This window comes from Cannabis sativa, chromosome 3 (genome assembly GCF_029168945.1).
Source record: "Cannabis sativa cultivar Pink pepper isolate KNU-18-1 chromosome 3, ASM2916894v1, whole genome shotgun sequence".
NCBI lineage: Eukaryota > Viridiplantae > Streptophyta > Magnoliopsida > Rosales > Cannabaceae > Cannabis > Cannabis sativa.
The window spans coordinates 40,754,822-40,769,851 of NC_083603.1; the positions used below are offsets into that span (position 1 = coordinate 40,754,822).

At 31.6% G+C, this 15,030-nt stretch overlaps 1 protein-coding gene across 10 annotated transcripts; it reads left to right on the forward strand.

Moving 5' to 3' along the window:
• The first annotated feature begins 2,742 nt into the window (after window positions 1-2,742).
• Window positions 2,743-14,144, forward strand: LOC115709247 (uncharacterized). Of its 10 annotated transcripts, none has more exons than XM_061111887.1 (15): window positions 2,743-3,072; window positions 3,270-3,408; window positions 4,808-5,027; window positions 5,121-5,221; window positions 5,729-5,850; window positions 5,928-6,019; window positions 6,190-6,295; window positions 6,927-7,081; window positions 7,552-7,679; window positions 8,388-8,533; window positions 9,381-9,478; window positions 9,611-9,879; window positions 9,953-10,325; window positions 10,402-10,490; window positions 13,664-14,144. In XM_061111887.1, exons 1-14 carry the CDS (start codon window positions 2,785-2,787, stop codon window positions 10,487-10,489), a joined length of 2,325 nt encoding a protein of 774 aa, XP_060967870.1. In that variant the 5' UTR covers window positions 2,743-2,784; the 3' UTR covers window position 10,490; window positions 13,664-14,144. The 10 variants fall into 10 exon arrangements, with proteins under 10 accessions (XP_060967870.1, XP_030493157.2, XP_030493155.2 ...); XM_030637297.2 differs by lacking the exon at window positions 13,664-14,144 and adding an exon at window positions 13,471-13,624; XM_030637295.2 differs by lacking the exon at window positions 13,664-14,144 and adding an exon at window positions 11,981-12,313.
• Window positions 14,145-15,030: the final 886 nt, after the last annotated feature.

The following is a 15,030-nucleotide window of genomic DNA, read 5'->3' on the forward strand; positions in this document are numbered from 1 at the left end:
TTTGGCTATGAGTAGTTCACAATTAATGTGTCACAATGAGAAAGCCTCACTTGTTCCAGCAATAAACATACCTCAATTGAGTAAACACATACTTATTGTATTCCATGGACAATTGAGATTTAGAAAAAAAAAATCATCATATTGACAAACCAATTTTCATCATAGTTCTCTGGGATCTCATCCATTCAACAAATTGGATGACTCCACCATTGATATCCACATATGTGATCCGAATCAAAATCACACACACTTAAATATAGTATATAGTAAACCGTACTTAATAGTTTTATATTAAAAATTCTTTTTACTTTAATACACTACCGAGGACTAGTTTTATTCATATCGTATAATTTTAATTTTCTTGTACATCTTTACAAGATTATACTTTTTCCATAACTTTCAGATATTTATTAATTATACTTCTATAATTAATGTATTCATTTATCTTATAATTTATTTCATATATTTTGTAATATATTATCCATTAATTATTTGTTTTAAGACATAAGTATCAACAAGTCCCATCACATGAAATTATTAACAAATAAAAAGAAACAAAATGTCATGTGATCATGATCCATATTAAGCAACACTTTTACTAATACTTTCAGTTGCTCTAATTATACTAATACTTTTTATTTATTTATTTATTTAGCAAGCTAATATTATTTTATTGTTTGTTGTTTTCTACTGGTTGTTAATATTATTTTTTTATTGACTTTTTTTTATTTCTTTTATAGGTTGCTCATGTTATTTTGTATTGTCTGTTGTGGTAAAATGCGTAATTCTATTTGTAGCATTAGATTGAACTCCTACTAATACTTTTTCCATACATTTTATTAACACAGATGGTTTAGTAGTTGTTAATGCTTTTCTAAACGTTCATTTTTCCTCAATGAACTTGGTTCTTTGTCAGAGGATTAGCAAATTTGATGTCCGGTTTTCCTAAAGTGTCCTTAATCCATGTTCATCAGTCAGTTAATGAGGCTGCACATGGATTAGCTCGACATGCTCTTCGAGTGGATATAAAACTTGTATAGTTAGATGAGATTCCTAAGATTCTTAGTCTTTAAATTTATATCAAATTATGTTTTCTATAACTAAGAAGACTACCAACTCAAAGTAGCACTCTAGCTAAACTATATAGTTTCTTAGCAATTCTAATCTACCAATTCTAATCAGTCAAAAACTACCAATAGAGTAACACAAACTCGAAAGTACTAATGCAGCCATTAACAACGAAAACTAATAGAAGACAGTCATCACTGCACATTTAACCATTGTTTAAAATGTTTATATTTAATATTTAACTGTTGTAAGGTGCACCAGAAAATTTAGAGTGGGAGAGGATTAGGGTTTAGGTTGAAGAGGGGAGGAAGAACAACACTCCACAACTGCTAATGCGTTGAGAAATTTCTTAAGCAGTATTTATATCATAATTCATGACACGTGTCCAACCCAAATAAATATGTGACAGAATCTATATTTTGTTGTCAGCCAATATAAAAATTATAAAATAATAAACCATTATTATTTTTTTTTTAGCAAATAAACCCATTAAATTTTTTTACAAAGTGATTAGAATTTACGACGCAGACGTTTGCTGCCGGCGCTTGAACCTTCTCGACCCAGGATAGCTCATCGTCTAACCAGAGCATACTTTGCCAATCATGGGCCGCTAAAATCTTAGAGCGAGCCCCATAAGACAACCCATTATTTAAATATAGAGAATTTTTGAAAAAACACTATTGGTTGAGTGTCACATAGTTTTTAACTAATATCATTAACTAATCGTGAAACGCTACTATAAAAAGTACTCAGCACCACTAGTACCCAATAATAATACATAAAAAAAATTAATTGGATTTTTCATATTTTTAATTTTTTGTAACTATGTGTATTGTGTCCTATGCATAAGGTGTTCATCCAACCGCCCATACCGCACAAATTGTCCGCACTTTATCACACCACATAAAAATATAGTTTGAAATCTTTTACGGTACGGTTGTGATTTGCATTTTTTTTAAACCACACAGTGCAGTGCAATTTACAGTTTTGAATTTAATAATTGTGGTTCAAACGACACTCCACTGTATATATTTTAAAATTACTAATTTTTACAATATATTTTTATTCTTATTTTTATATAAAAATAAATATATATATATATAATTGATGATTAGTATATATGTAATAAGATTTTTGTTTGTATTGTTAAAATGCCATAGATTAATTTTTAAATTTTTATTATAAAGTTCGATAATAATAGTAGTCAGGCCCGGTCATGGGCATAGGCGAGCTAGGCCTGTGCCTAGGGCCCACCCAGCCCAAGGGCTCAAATTTTTTTTTTTCTCTTTTAAAATTATACATTTTTTTACCGATTTTAAAAAATACCACATTTTTTCTAACATAAAGGCCCCAAATTTTTTTTTCTCCCTATGACCCACTTTGTTTCAGGGCCGACCCTAATAGTAGTGTAAATCTTTTAAATCGTACCGCACTATACTATATTTTTGCAATGTAGTTTTTACCGTTTTAAGTTCTCGCGTTGTTACAGTTTAGAAAATTACAAAAACTGCATATGCAGCTTGATTCGAAAAAATGGTTACAAACCGAACCACCCACACCGTAAACACTCCTACCGATGGAGATGCTCTCAGTACAGTGGTGGCTGCAATTATGACACGTGTCATTCATGTATTGGGTTTGAGTGTTGAAGTTGGAGTATAAAAGCAAATCAATTGATTATTCTTAATTTTTCTCTTTGGTGATTTTGTTGTGATTATGATACTGATTTCGCGGTTACACAGTCTGAGATGGGTGACGGTGGTTTCGTTGATCGGCAACTCTCTCCTCATTCTTCTCGCCGCTTCTCTCTTCCTCATCGCTTTCCCTTCATGCCATCGCCGCCTCCTTATTCCCTTCCTTCTCCTCTCTCTCTTCTCTCTTCTCAGAATCCTCACCACTTTCTGCATCGCTCTCGCTCAAAAAGCCACCGCCATGACCATCGTCGAATCTCCCGCCCTAGATGCCACTCCTGTCGTCGACACCGTTGTTCGCCACGAAAGAAGGGTATTGAAATTCTTTCATGAGAAATGTGATTGCCTTTTTTGTGATTTAAGTTTGGTTTGATTTGATGAAAAATGTTACTTGAAATAAGGAAAAATTAACATTGTGAAAACATGTATGAGATACTTTTCTCCTTTAATTAAGGAAGAGTTTTTCTTAATCAAACTGCATTGTAATTCTCTTACTGTCTCATTGATCAGATGAGGTATAAAAGATGGCTTTGGTGGACAAGGTTTGGAATGTTTGTTACTATGCTGCAATTTATTGGTGCAACTTACCTTGTGTTCACAATTGCTACCTATGTTTCTCATGAAAACGATTCAAGTGATTGCATTTTAGGTAAGGTAAGCTTCCTCTGTCGATTTATTTTAATCAGTTGTATGTTTTCTTCCTCTATGCATGATTTTTAGTTTTTATATGTTGGTGAAACATACAAAGTTTTGTTTTTAGTAAACAAAAATCTCCATGTGCATATATTTTATGTGTTCATCTAATATGTCATTTATTTCTTTAATTTTATCTAAACCTCTGCCATGGTTTCTCTTTTTCTTGATTGTATTCATGATCATTAACTTAAGAGATAATATAGTTTATTACTTAGAAGGAAGTCAAACTACTTTGAACCATCTTTCAAGTGGGCTAAATCATATCAATAGTTTACTATTATATTTTTTGAAGTTGATTTGTTTTTCTGTCACATCAATTAAATTGGTAATTGTATTTGTTTATGGGTTTGTGTTTTTAATATCTAATAATTTACGTTTTGTTGTGCTGGTTTTTATATTTGATGATTGTTCGGTTATTGTTAAGTTAAAATGGAGCTTTGTTGCTAAGATGATCAGATTGTGCAACATTTATGATTTTAATGATATAGAAGGCTAAATGTTATTTCATGCACTTTGTTCCATACATGAGTTCTTCTTATTTAAGTTTTAAGCTATTGAATTAATCGTGCAAGTAATATTATTGAAAAATGAAAATAAAAAAAAAATTAATCAGTAATATTATTGAAAAATGAAAATTAAAAAAAAAAATTAATGACTCTTCTTTGGAATTTAACATTTTGGCAACAACAGCCTTAGATAGATTTTAAATTCTAAAAAAAAGTACTAAACCTCTCACTTTCTCAATGTGGGATTTATTATGCCCACAATTTGTGGTTTCAACTCAACATTATGTAAAATTTACTATGGGAAAGGTTTCTAACTTAAAAGAGTGTTAAAGACCAAAAGGACCTTATCATCTTGGAAACTGATTGCTTGGGTGTAGTTCAAGCACTAAGGAGTAACTTGAATATGATTTTACTGTTTGATCATGTTATCACAGATTGTAAATCTTTACTTTCTGAATTGTGAATGCTTCTGTTTTGTTTGTTAAACGATTAACGAATATGGTTGCTCAAAAGTTTGCTAGAGCTTTAATATTTTACTCTGGTTGTAGCTTTAGTTTGGAGTCTGTTTCAACTGATTTTTTACTGTGTTTGGTAGCAGAAGTTTATGCTTAATGAAAAGTATTTTCCATCCGAAAAGACCAAAAAAAAAAAAAGATAATGGCCAGAAAAATTCTCTCTTTCTCGCGTGTGTGGAGGGTTGTAAGGATTCTGTGTGTTTGATCATAGAACTCGCAATGAGATTTTGCATGTTCAAGGAATATTAGAATATAGAACTTTTTACCTTTCCTATTTTTTTTAGCATACGAATAATAATAATGGTATTTTGCTGTTGACAATGTAACGCAGGGTTAGTACCGGGCAGTTGCCAATGGAAGCAGCATTTACTTATTTTCTTTATGTTCTTGGCATGCGCTATTACAATACTACATTGTTTTACGGGGTCTGAAGTTCTAAAGTGGAGATCATACTATGGAACCAAAGATGATGCATGGAAATCCCATTACAGGGAGGTCTTTGATCATGGTATTCGTGAAGTTTTGTGCTGCCTTGGACGTGCCAAATACTTGTAGGTTCCTCTGTTTAGTGGCTGCATCAGCATGTGTGCATGTGCTAACACCCGCGTGCCTTCTGATTTTGACATATGATTTTATTTATCTAGGAGTGCCTTGGAGGAAGATGAAGTTTTCTCAGTAGCTCGATTACTTGGGGATCTTGTTGCTTATCGTGCATCAGGCACTGGACATTTGGAATTGTTGGCAGGTATTTCTGGGTCTTGACACTGTAAAAAATTCACAGTAGGTTACACTCTTTTGATACTGCATCACCATATTAAAAATACATATGTTTCAAGTAAATGATGGAAAATGCATTGATCTTATCAAATAGGAAATTCTCTATTAGAGGAAAGATACAGCCTAAACATAAGATAATGAGGATCTAAATCTCTCTAAACAAGACTTGTATATACTTCTAGTTATACACCTAGAACTTGTGTCATTTGGGAACCATTCACTGTTAAAATTGTCCAAAGACTTGAACTGCTGGAAATGAACATTCCTTTCAAGAGATAATGTCACTTCATTATTAAATAAGTTTGGGTCAAATTTATAAAGAAGCAACTACAATTTCCATCCTATAGCTCTACTGGCATAATGTTTCTATGCCAAGGTATAATAACACTGTTATTATGCATCAAAATTCATGTCCCTATTTTTGCTTTCCTTTCTTGTTGCATGAAATGAGATTTGAGAGCCAGTTAATATACAGGTCTAGCCTTAATGCAGAAGCAAAGCGAGTCATCGAATTCCTATGATGAGTGCATGAAAGCACCTGCAGAACAGATTCAGGAAGCTGCAACTCTTCATAAATTTGCTGAAGCAGCTTATACGGTATGAGTAGTACAAGCTCTTCTTATTCTGTTGTTTTTTGCTATTTCACTTTTAACATAAACTAACCACATGTGCAGGGTCCTTTACTTGATTTTGGAAGAAACCCTTTCTTATTTCCTTGTGTGTGGCTCTACAGACAAGGGATTTTGAATCCCTGGATGCGTAACAGGTCATCATTTCAATGAGTATATGCTGACGCACATATTTGAGAAATCTAATATTATTCTACACAGTTGACAAGTCAGGGCATTCATAATGATTGCTTTGCAGCTAATTTGTTATTGTCAAGTGTTTGGAATTTAAATTTGGTATTTATTAATTATGCTTTTGTGTTCTTAGGCGACCGAAACTTGATGGTGATAACTGGTGGAGGGGGAATGCAGCAGCCTTTCTAAAACATACTAAATTACCCCCAGAAGTACTTCGAAAAGGGCGTGTAAATCAGGTGAGAGATATGTTGTGAGTTGTGCCACACCTTTCCTGTCAATTCAATTTTTCCTGGTTATTGATATTTCTGCTAAAATACAATGGAATTTCACTTTTCTTGGGCAGAAAGGTTTTCGGGTTGAATACTAATGACGAGCTAATCATTGAATTAAGTCGCTGAGCTACTTTAGTTGAATGGCCTATTATCCTCTGCTTATTTTAAGTTAGAGAACTTTGTCTCTTTACAGTTTTTTGTTCTTTCTTTGTTGTAGAATGAGAAACGATGATGGTATTATATTAAAGTAAGGGATAGTACAACCAAAGGAGAAGACCAGTTGAGCCATAGAACCAACTGCTAAACTCACTAAACCCAGGAAACAGACATAACAGAAAAGTTTATATTAAGCAATCTTAGTCTCTTTAACAAGTCATAAAAGGAAACCAACCAAAAAACTTTGACAGTCTTTAGCTATATAGCAACCCACAACTTGATTTATGATTTTTCAAAAGCGAAACTCCTTGAACCTTGATTAATAAAAATATGTTTTATGTAATTTTAACTAAATGGGTGTATGAGAGGATAATGCTTTAAGGATCTCCATTAATAAAATTCATGTTTTCTTCTTTTGTTTATGTACTTTCTGTCTTAGGCAAAGTGCGAGGCAGCCTACTTTGTAATTGTTCTGCATCATCTAAGATCGGTATTGATTGCTGTGCGTGGAACTGAGACCCCTGAAGATCTGATAATTGATGGTTTATGTAGAGAATGCATTCTTTCTGCAAAAGACTTGGACGGGATGATAAAGTATTGCTCTTCTCTTTTCCTATTTTTTTTGTCTGTGCATTATATGCATGTCTGCCTGTTATAGTTTCAGGATGTAGAGAGTCTTTATAGAACTTATTCATTCATATGCTAAAAATAGTTTTGCAATTATAAACTGATTTGAATAATTTGTGTACTATACAATCAAACGATCTTGTACACATAATCATGCTAAGTGAAAAATAAAGCCACATAACAGTCTCCTATAATCAAAGGCTACATAAATACAAAATCAGATTTTAGAAACCAAATCTTACAGCTAAATAACAATGAGAATCTAATTTATATTCTCCGTTGGCCATATCAAATCCTATGCTCATTTAAAATGGCATCTGCCAATAATCTCCCCAAGCTTGTTCATGAGGATATGAAACATGTGGTATGTCTTTCCCTTTGTGTATATCAAGCTAGCTATAGTGGTATAATAGAGATTGTTGTATTGTGCTTTGCAGTAGTGGTCATGTTAACCCTGAAATTAAGCAGAAAGTTGTCTCATCTTTCCCACATTATGGGCACTCGGGCATTGTTGAAGCTGCAAGGAATCTCTTCATACAAATCGAAGGAAAAGATGAAGATGATGGTAAATATTTTATTTCCTTATTTAGTTTAAACTATAATGGGATGCTTGCTTATTACCTGGATCTGGTTCCATTTCCATTTACACAATTTGGGTTCCATCTAGATTTGATTCATTCAAGTGTGCATGCAGCCTAGTCTCATTTAAGTGCTCAATTTAATATTTAAATTTGAGTGATAATACTTAAGAAGTAAATGAACAACCTTCAATATAATTGTTATTTAATCACATGTATATAATGTTTAATACTTAAATGAACAACCTTGATTCCATATCTTATTTATATTCTCAAGACATAAAAATATTATATATTATCCTTTATGTTATAACTGTCCACTCTGAAAACTAAGAAAGCTTGATCCCATATTTTGTGGTAACCAACTAATTAATCCTAAAGTGGTGTATTTTGTAGATTCAACTAGGCACTAACAGAAATTTCTGACTCTTTATAATGTCTATTTGAGGATTGCATTCTAATTGTTTTTTTATGTTAGTATTGTTCTCCACTTCTATCTTGGATAGTCAAATGTAGTTGGTTATGGTTGGTCCGGGAAATTATGAAGATAATCCTGAATAATATAAATAGGAATACACAAGAAGAAGTGCATCAAGTCCATAGTTGTATGTCCCGAATTGTTCCATGTTTCAATGATAATTGAGCTCCGGATATTTCCTTTTCTGAACTTGAGTTTTTCCTTCATGTTTGGATAGTTGGTAATGCTAATAAAGTTGCAGAATCCAGTTCAGACGGCCTTCTTTCTTCTCTACTGGGAGCTGGGTGTGAATGTGAGGGTTACAAGGTTCGCATAGTGGGTCATTCCCTTGGAGGTGCCATTGCTGCTGTACTAGGAATGAGAGTATGGATTTCCACTTTATTATAAATGTGTGCCTACACTTGTATGAGATTTGTTTCTTTATTTTTATTTTTCGCTTGAATGCTTTAAAATAAATTTTCTGAACATTTTCAGTTTTTGCAACATTTTCTTGACTAAAGCTCTTCTTGCCTTGTGCATGTTGGTTGTACAGCCCAATATTCTTTAATTTTTTTCTTCAGTAGAAAAATACCTGTAAAGCCAATAAACATTAAGTGGTACATCAGTTCTTACACTTTTATCTCATGGACTCAACTACTGGTTTGGCTCTTTAAACTTAATAGGAAACTTTATACAACAGAAGAAAATTTACAACTATTACTTATCAGTAAAAAAGAATTAGAAGCAACAATAATCATATGCTTAGGAGCAAAAATGCAAAAGAAATTAAGAAATTAAGATCAAGATGCACTACAACTAAAACCCATCTGTACAAGAATGTCAAAGTAGATTACTTTATGCACAAGAGTAAAGTTTATAATGTAGTACATAAATCATAGCCTCTTTTTCTGTTGCCTTAGTTGCTCCATATTCTCTCTTATTTGTCCCGCTCTGATTTCCTTTGTAGCTTCGCTTGTCTTACTGTTCAGTATATGAATCCTTGAGTATGCTAGACTTAAGTGATGTAATGAGAATTTTAGCCATTCTAGTCAAAAATCAAGTTTGAACCCATTTCATTCTACTTTCTAACAATGTACTTATATATTGCAATTTGGGTTTTTTTTTTTTTTCTTGAATTTTTGGTTATAGTCAATATTTATGCAACTGTCTAACTGTCTAATGTTGAAATGCAAGGAAGTAACATTGTTTTCTTTTAAAATTTTATGTGTAGCTATACCACAGATACCCGAATTTACATGTTTATGCATATGGACCCCTTCCTTGTGTGGATTCAATTGTAGCAGATGCTTGCTCACCATTTGTTACAAGGTAAATGTAAATTGATTGTTGAATAAATTTTAGTAGATTATGCCATACTGCTATACTAAATAAATAGTTCTCCAGCGTTTGTATCTTCTCCTCCCCTTTTGAATGTTGAGTGTGATTTTTGCCTTTTCACAGCATTGTTTTGAACAATGAATTCTCTTCACGCCTTTCAGTTGGGTCTGTCCTTCGACTTCGAGCAGCTGCTTTAACTGCACTTTCACAAGATTCCACAACTGATACAGCCATGATTTTTAGGCTAGCACGCCGCTTCCTCTATGTGAGTAACTACGAAAGAACTAGTTCTGAAGTAGTGGAACCAGCTTCAAATGGATATTCTGGGACAAAACGATCCGAAAATCAAAATGAACACACATATGGAAATCAGGAGATATTTGATTCAAGAGGTATTTTCTTCTCATTTATCTTTTCCACACACACATATTGATCTTTTTACAAACATAGATTGTTTCTTTGTAGGACGTGAGAAACATGATCACAACTTTTCCCTCTTCAATGAGACCGATAACAAGGATTTTGTGGTTGAAAGTGAACAAAATGAATTCAGCAACCCTTTTGTCAGGGAAATCAATAGAATTAATGATCCTGTATCTGAGTTCATGGAATCCGTACGATCATCTGAAAGTGCATCGGCTGGGAATCCACCCGAGATGTATTTGCCAGGACGTCTAATTCACGTGGTGCCACAAACTAGTAGTTTCCATATGTCTCTGTGGAAAGGCCAGGGAATCCAAGAGAGAGAAAAAAGTTACAAAGCTTATGTTGCCAACAGAGAGAGCTTCAAAGATATTGTTGTATCACCATCAATGTTTCTTGATCATCTTCCTTGGAGGTATATCTTTTAATCAATACTACTAATTATACATTAAGTAGAGTGAAACTTTTTCCTAATGAAAATATTTTTGTAGATGTGATTATGCTCTGCGAAAGGTATTAGAAACTCAGTGCACTGCGAATCACAACGAGTCTCATCATCAAATTGTTGATGTGTATTAAGGTGAGTTCAGAACTCCTTAATTAGAATCTAAAATATAGAACCTTGTGTATGATATGCAATGCATTTTGTGTCATTAGGTGCTTTTGAGGATTGTAAGTATATCCAATCTTCTGAACTGTAGTCGTTTCAAGCTTGAAACTTCAGCAAGCATTGAATGCGACTACGAACTTTCGGTGAAAGATGCTCTATTGACATCTTCGCCGTGAGTTGTTTGATATACCATATCATACAAATACCATATTAATGGAAATATCAGATACTCAAAATTATTATAAACAACTCTGTTGGTAGCAATAAAAATGTGCATAATGAGAATGTGCAGACTATCAACAAGTACCCACTAGACTACACTGCCTATAGGATTACTGATTTGTTCCTTAATATTGTCTTATGATATTGTATATACCATAATATATTTTTTTAATCCTATTACCTGATTTGTTCCTCAATGCAATCTGGTATTGTTTTTCCTATGTTGAGAATCATTTTGTTGACTAACATATTGATGAGATTTAATTGTGAAATGTTTAGCACGTTTTTGATGTGTAATATTGCTACTAGTACAATTTAATATTGGGTATTGCATATTTTATTTTAATAAAGATTATAAAGAATTGCTAACTAATTATAGGACGTCACCTCATAGTGGTACTAGACAGTAGACACCTTGGTGTCCTGTGATAATGCTTTATTTAATTTGTGTGCGAAAACATTATACTTTACTTACTCTTTAGGATAATTGTTGATTTATTTTTTTTTTAATTTTAAAGGAAGGTTGTTGATTAATGAACACATTTCTTTTTACCAAAAATACATAAACAAACTATTTTTTCATAAGAAATAAATAAACATAATAATCCCATTCTCAATCTTCATATTTTTTCCCCAAATAATTCTAATTTTATAATATAATTGATACTAGTCGATTCCCAAATGATTTGAAAGAAAATTTCAATAGGTAATCTTTATGTCACCACCCCTTGTTGTTGCTTTATGAAATTAATAAGTGAGACATGTAAAACACCACAAATTTATAGTTTAAGAACACATATCCATACTAGTTATGTATTATAATAAATTTAATTTTATTTATAAATTATTATATCATATTATATTTTATTTTATAAATGTACTAGTGAACAAATAGAATAAACAGATTTTTTTCCTCAATTATTATCTTCTCAAATTTTTTTATTGCAAAAATACCCTTTGAATTATACAAATCATATGAGGTATGATGGCACTAGAAGGGTCTACTTAGCAATTTTAAATTACATGAAATTCAATTTATTGATATTAAACATACAAACATTAGTTCTAAAAATGCATATGTATATTCTCATAATTCATTATCAGATTGTTGTTTTATGCATTTATTTTTTGTTTGAACTCTTGAACTAAGCCAGATTAATATCTTATTAGATTTAGCGCTACATCAACAAATTGTTTAAATAAATGAGCAAAATGTAACTGGAATGAGATATTTGCAGGAATTTTTATAATTCAGAGGGGAAATATTTGCAACGAAATAAAATTCAAGGCAAAACTCTACAAATGTCATAGTTTCGGAAGGAGGAGGGGGAACCATATTTATTTATTCATACATATATATTTATATGGAACACTTCTTAATACATATATATTAGGAGAGCAAATTTTATTTATTCATATATATATTTATATGGAATACTTGGATGAATAACTATAAATATCAATTTAGAAATATTAAATCATTAAATTTGATTTAATAAGTAATTATAAAGAAGAATTTGAATTTTTATGTTTAAATAACTACTTAATAAAAAAATTTCTCATTTTTCATACTATATCAAAAATTATTTATATCACTAGCAAAATAGTAAGTTTGTCCCACATAAGCTACAATTATAATTTCTTTTGGTCTAAAGGCTATATAAAAATAAATATAGGAGATAGTAAGATTAGGAAAACACATCCACACCCAAAGTCTAACTGAATTAATCGATAAAAAGTTTTAATTAAGTAACCTCGAACAACCAATGCAAAATTGATTTTAGGCTATTAAGAATTTGATCCAACGGCAAATAATTCCAGTCTGTCAGTAATTCAACAGAAAAATAATAGTTTATTTATTTAATTAAGTGATGTAATTAAGAAAAAATCTATAATAATAATAATAACCCTAGATAATTTGACTATTTAAGAATATTATCTTAATTATTTATTTATTTATTTTGCCGAACTATCAATTAATAATGATCCTCTTTTATATATATGGTCCTGGTCTGTTTAATTTCAAGTTGCATGCATGCATGGTTGATATTGATCCATATATATTAGTTTTATATAAATTTTAGTAGTTTTTGTTTAAGAATTCAGTAACTAAGTAACGGCAATAACAATGGTAGATAGATCTATTTAAATTTTTCATATTTGTAAAGATTATAAATCTAAACTTTTAATTTTCTTGATTTGAGATTTTGAATTGTTCTGATTTATTTATTTATGAATTTAATGAAATACTTGAATATTTATTTGTTCTGATTTTGAATTGTTCTGATTTTGAATTGTTCTGATTTATTCATACTTGAATATTTATATTGATGATTGTTAATGAAATTAGTCTGTAGCTTTATGTTTCTAGAAAAAAAAAGGTATTTTTTAATATAGAGTCTAAATTTTATATTGATGATTGTTAAGAATTGTATTATGATTTCTTTTTCATGAAAGAGATAAACAAACTATTGCCCTCAAAAAAATGATTCCCATACTTGGGTCCCAACAAATATAACTAATTTAATAATCCTCCTTAAGATGGAGTGTAAGGATTTGTGACCCTCTTCTTGAAGACAAGTTCATGGAAATGATTGGGGAAAAGAAGTTTGGTTAGATGTCAGTTATGTCTGATTTTGAAGGAATATGATTGGTTTTGATAGTGCCATTATTAATTTTCTTCCAAATGAGGTGACAATCTATTTTGACATACTTTGTGTGTTCATAGTATACTGGATTTTCTGAGATGTGGATGGCTGCACTATTGTCACAAAACAAGGTTGAGGGAAGTTTGATGTTGATGTTGAAGTCTCAAATTATAGAGTGAAGCCATGTGATTCGCATGTGGTGTTGGCCATTGCTCGATATTCAGCTTCTGCTGAAGAACAAGATACTGTGTGTTGTTTCTTGATTTCCATGAGATAAGGGATTGTCCTAGAAAAATGCAGTAGCCCAAAATTGATCGTCTTATGTCTAAGCAAGCTCCCCAATCCGCATATACAAAGGCTTGAAGATGAAGAGGTTCAGGTGCATTGGCATAGAAGAAAAGTCGTTGTCCTGGTGAGCCTTTTAGGTATTGGAGTATGCGGTTAGCTGCTGTGAGGTGAGGGACTAGTGGAGCTTGGAGAGTTTGTTAACAACAAACAAGATGTTTGGCCAAGTTATGGTAAGATAAAGTAGCTTTCTAATGAGACTTCTGTACTTAGTTGGATTGGTGAGCATTGGTCGGTTTAGTCGGGTTAACCCGTCTAAACTGAGCATTAATGTTTATTTTTTTTCACATTCAATTGTTATATTTTAGTTATTGTGGTAATGAGATAAATATAAAGATTGAATTTAAAGTTCAAATCATTCGCCATAAAAAGAAATATATTAGTTTGAACTTTCAATTTTTTTTATAAACATGTATATAAATTATATAATATATAGATTATATATAATAAAAACATATATATAAAAACTCTCTTAATCGGGTTGGTCGGGTTAGTTCAGGTTGATTGGATGGGTTAATATTATTTTCAACCCGCCCAATCTTTAGATTGGGCCGGTTATATTTTCGTCGGGTTTTTCGGTTTGCATTTTTCATCGGGTTATCTCGATTTGGTTTGGGCGGGTTGTTCGGGTTGGACGGTTTACAAAAATTTATGTACAGCCCTACTTCTAATCCTAAGCAGAATAGATTTTCTATTCCTAAGCAAAATAAGATTTTCAGCATGTGCATTTTTATATCTTTTTAGTCCCTCAATGGCTATATAAGGAGTGAACTTCAGTTAATTTTGTCAAGCAATTCAGAAGGAAATAAACAGCAAAAAAAGAAGTACGAATTTAAGAGACCGAAATCAATACTGGAGGCATTCTTCAGAGGGTTTTCAACATTCTCTTCTTCTTTATTTTCTTCTTTTTTCTTAAGTTAATATGTGTGATTTTGCTACCAGGAACATGAGTAGCTAAACATTTAATTAGGGTCGAGATGGATATTGTTTGACATTGTTTTATGGTTCTAATATGATTTTATTTTCCCTCAATTTTTATGTATTCTATTTCATTCATACTTAATTACTTTTAATTACCTGATCACCAATTAACTGTTTATGATTTTAATGCGAGATCTGAGAAGTGAGTGTCAATTATGCTATAGTGAAATAGAACTGAATTTCGATATAAGACAAGAGTACCTATGTAGTTTAGATAGTTTATAGGATTTCTGTGTTTAATGTCTGTTACATGTTTAATTTATCACGAGAATAGAAAATTTGCATGTAATTGAGATTTATATATCTGAGAAGAC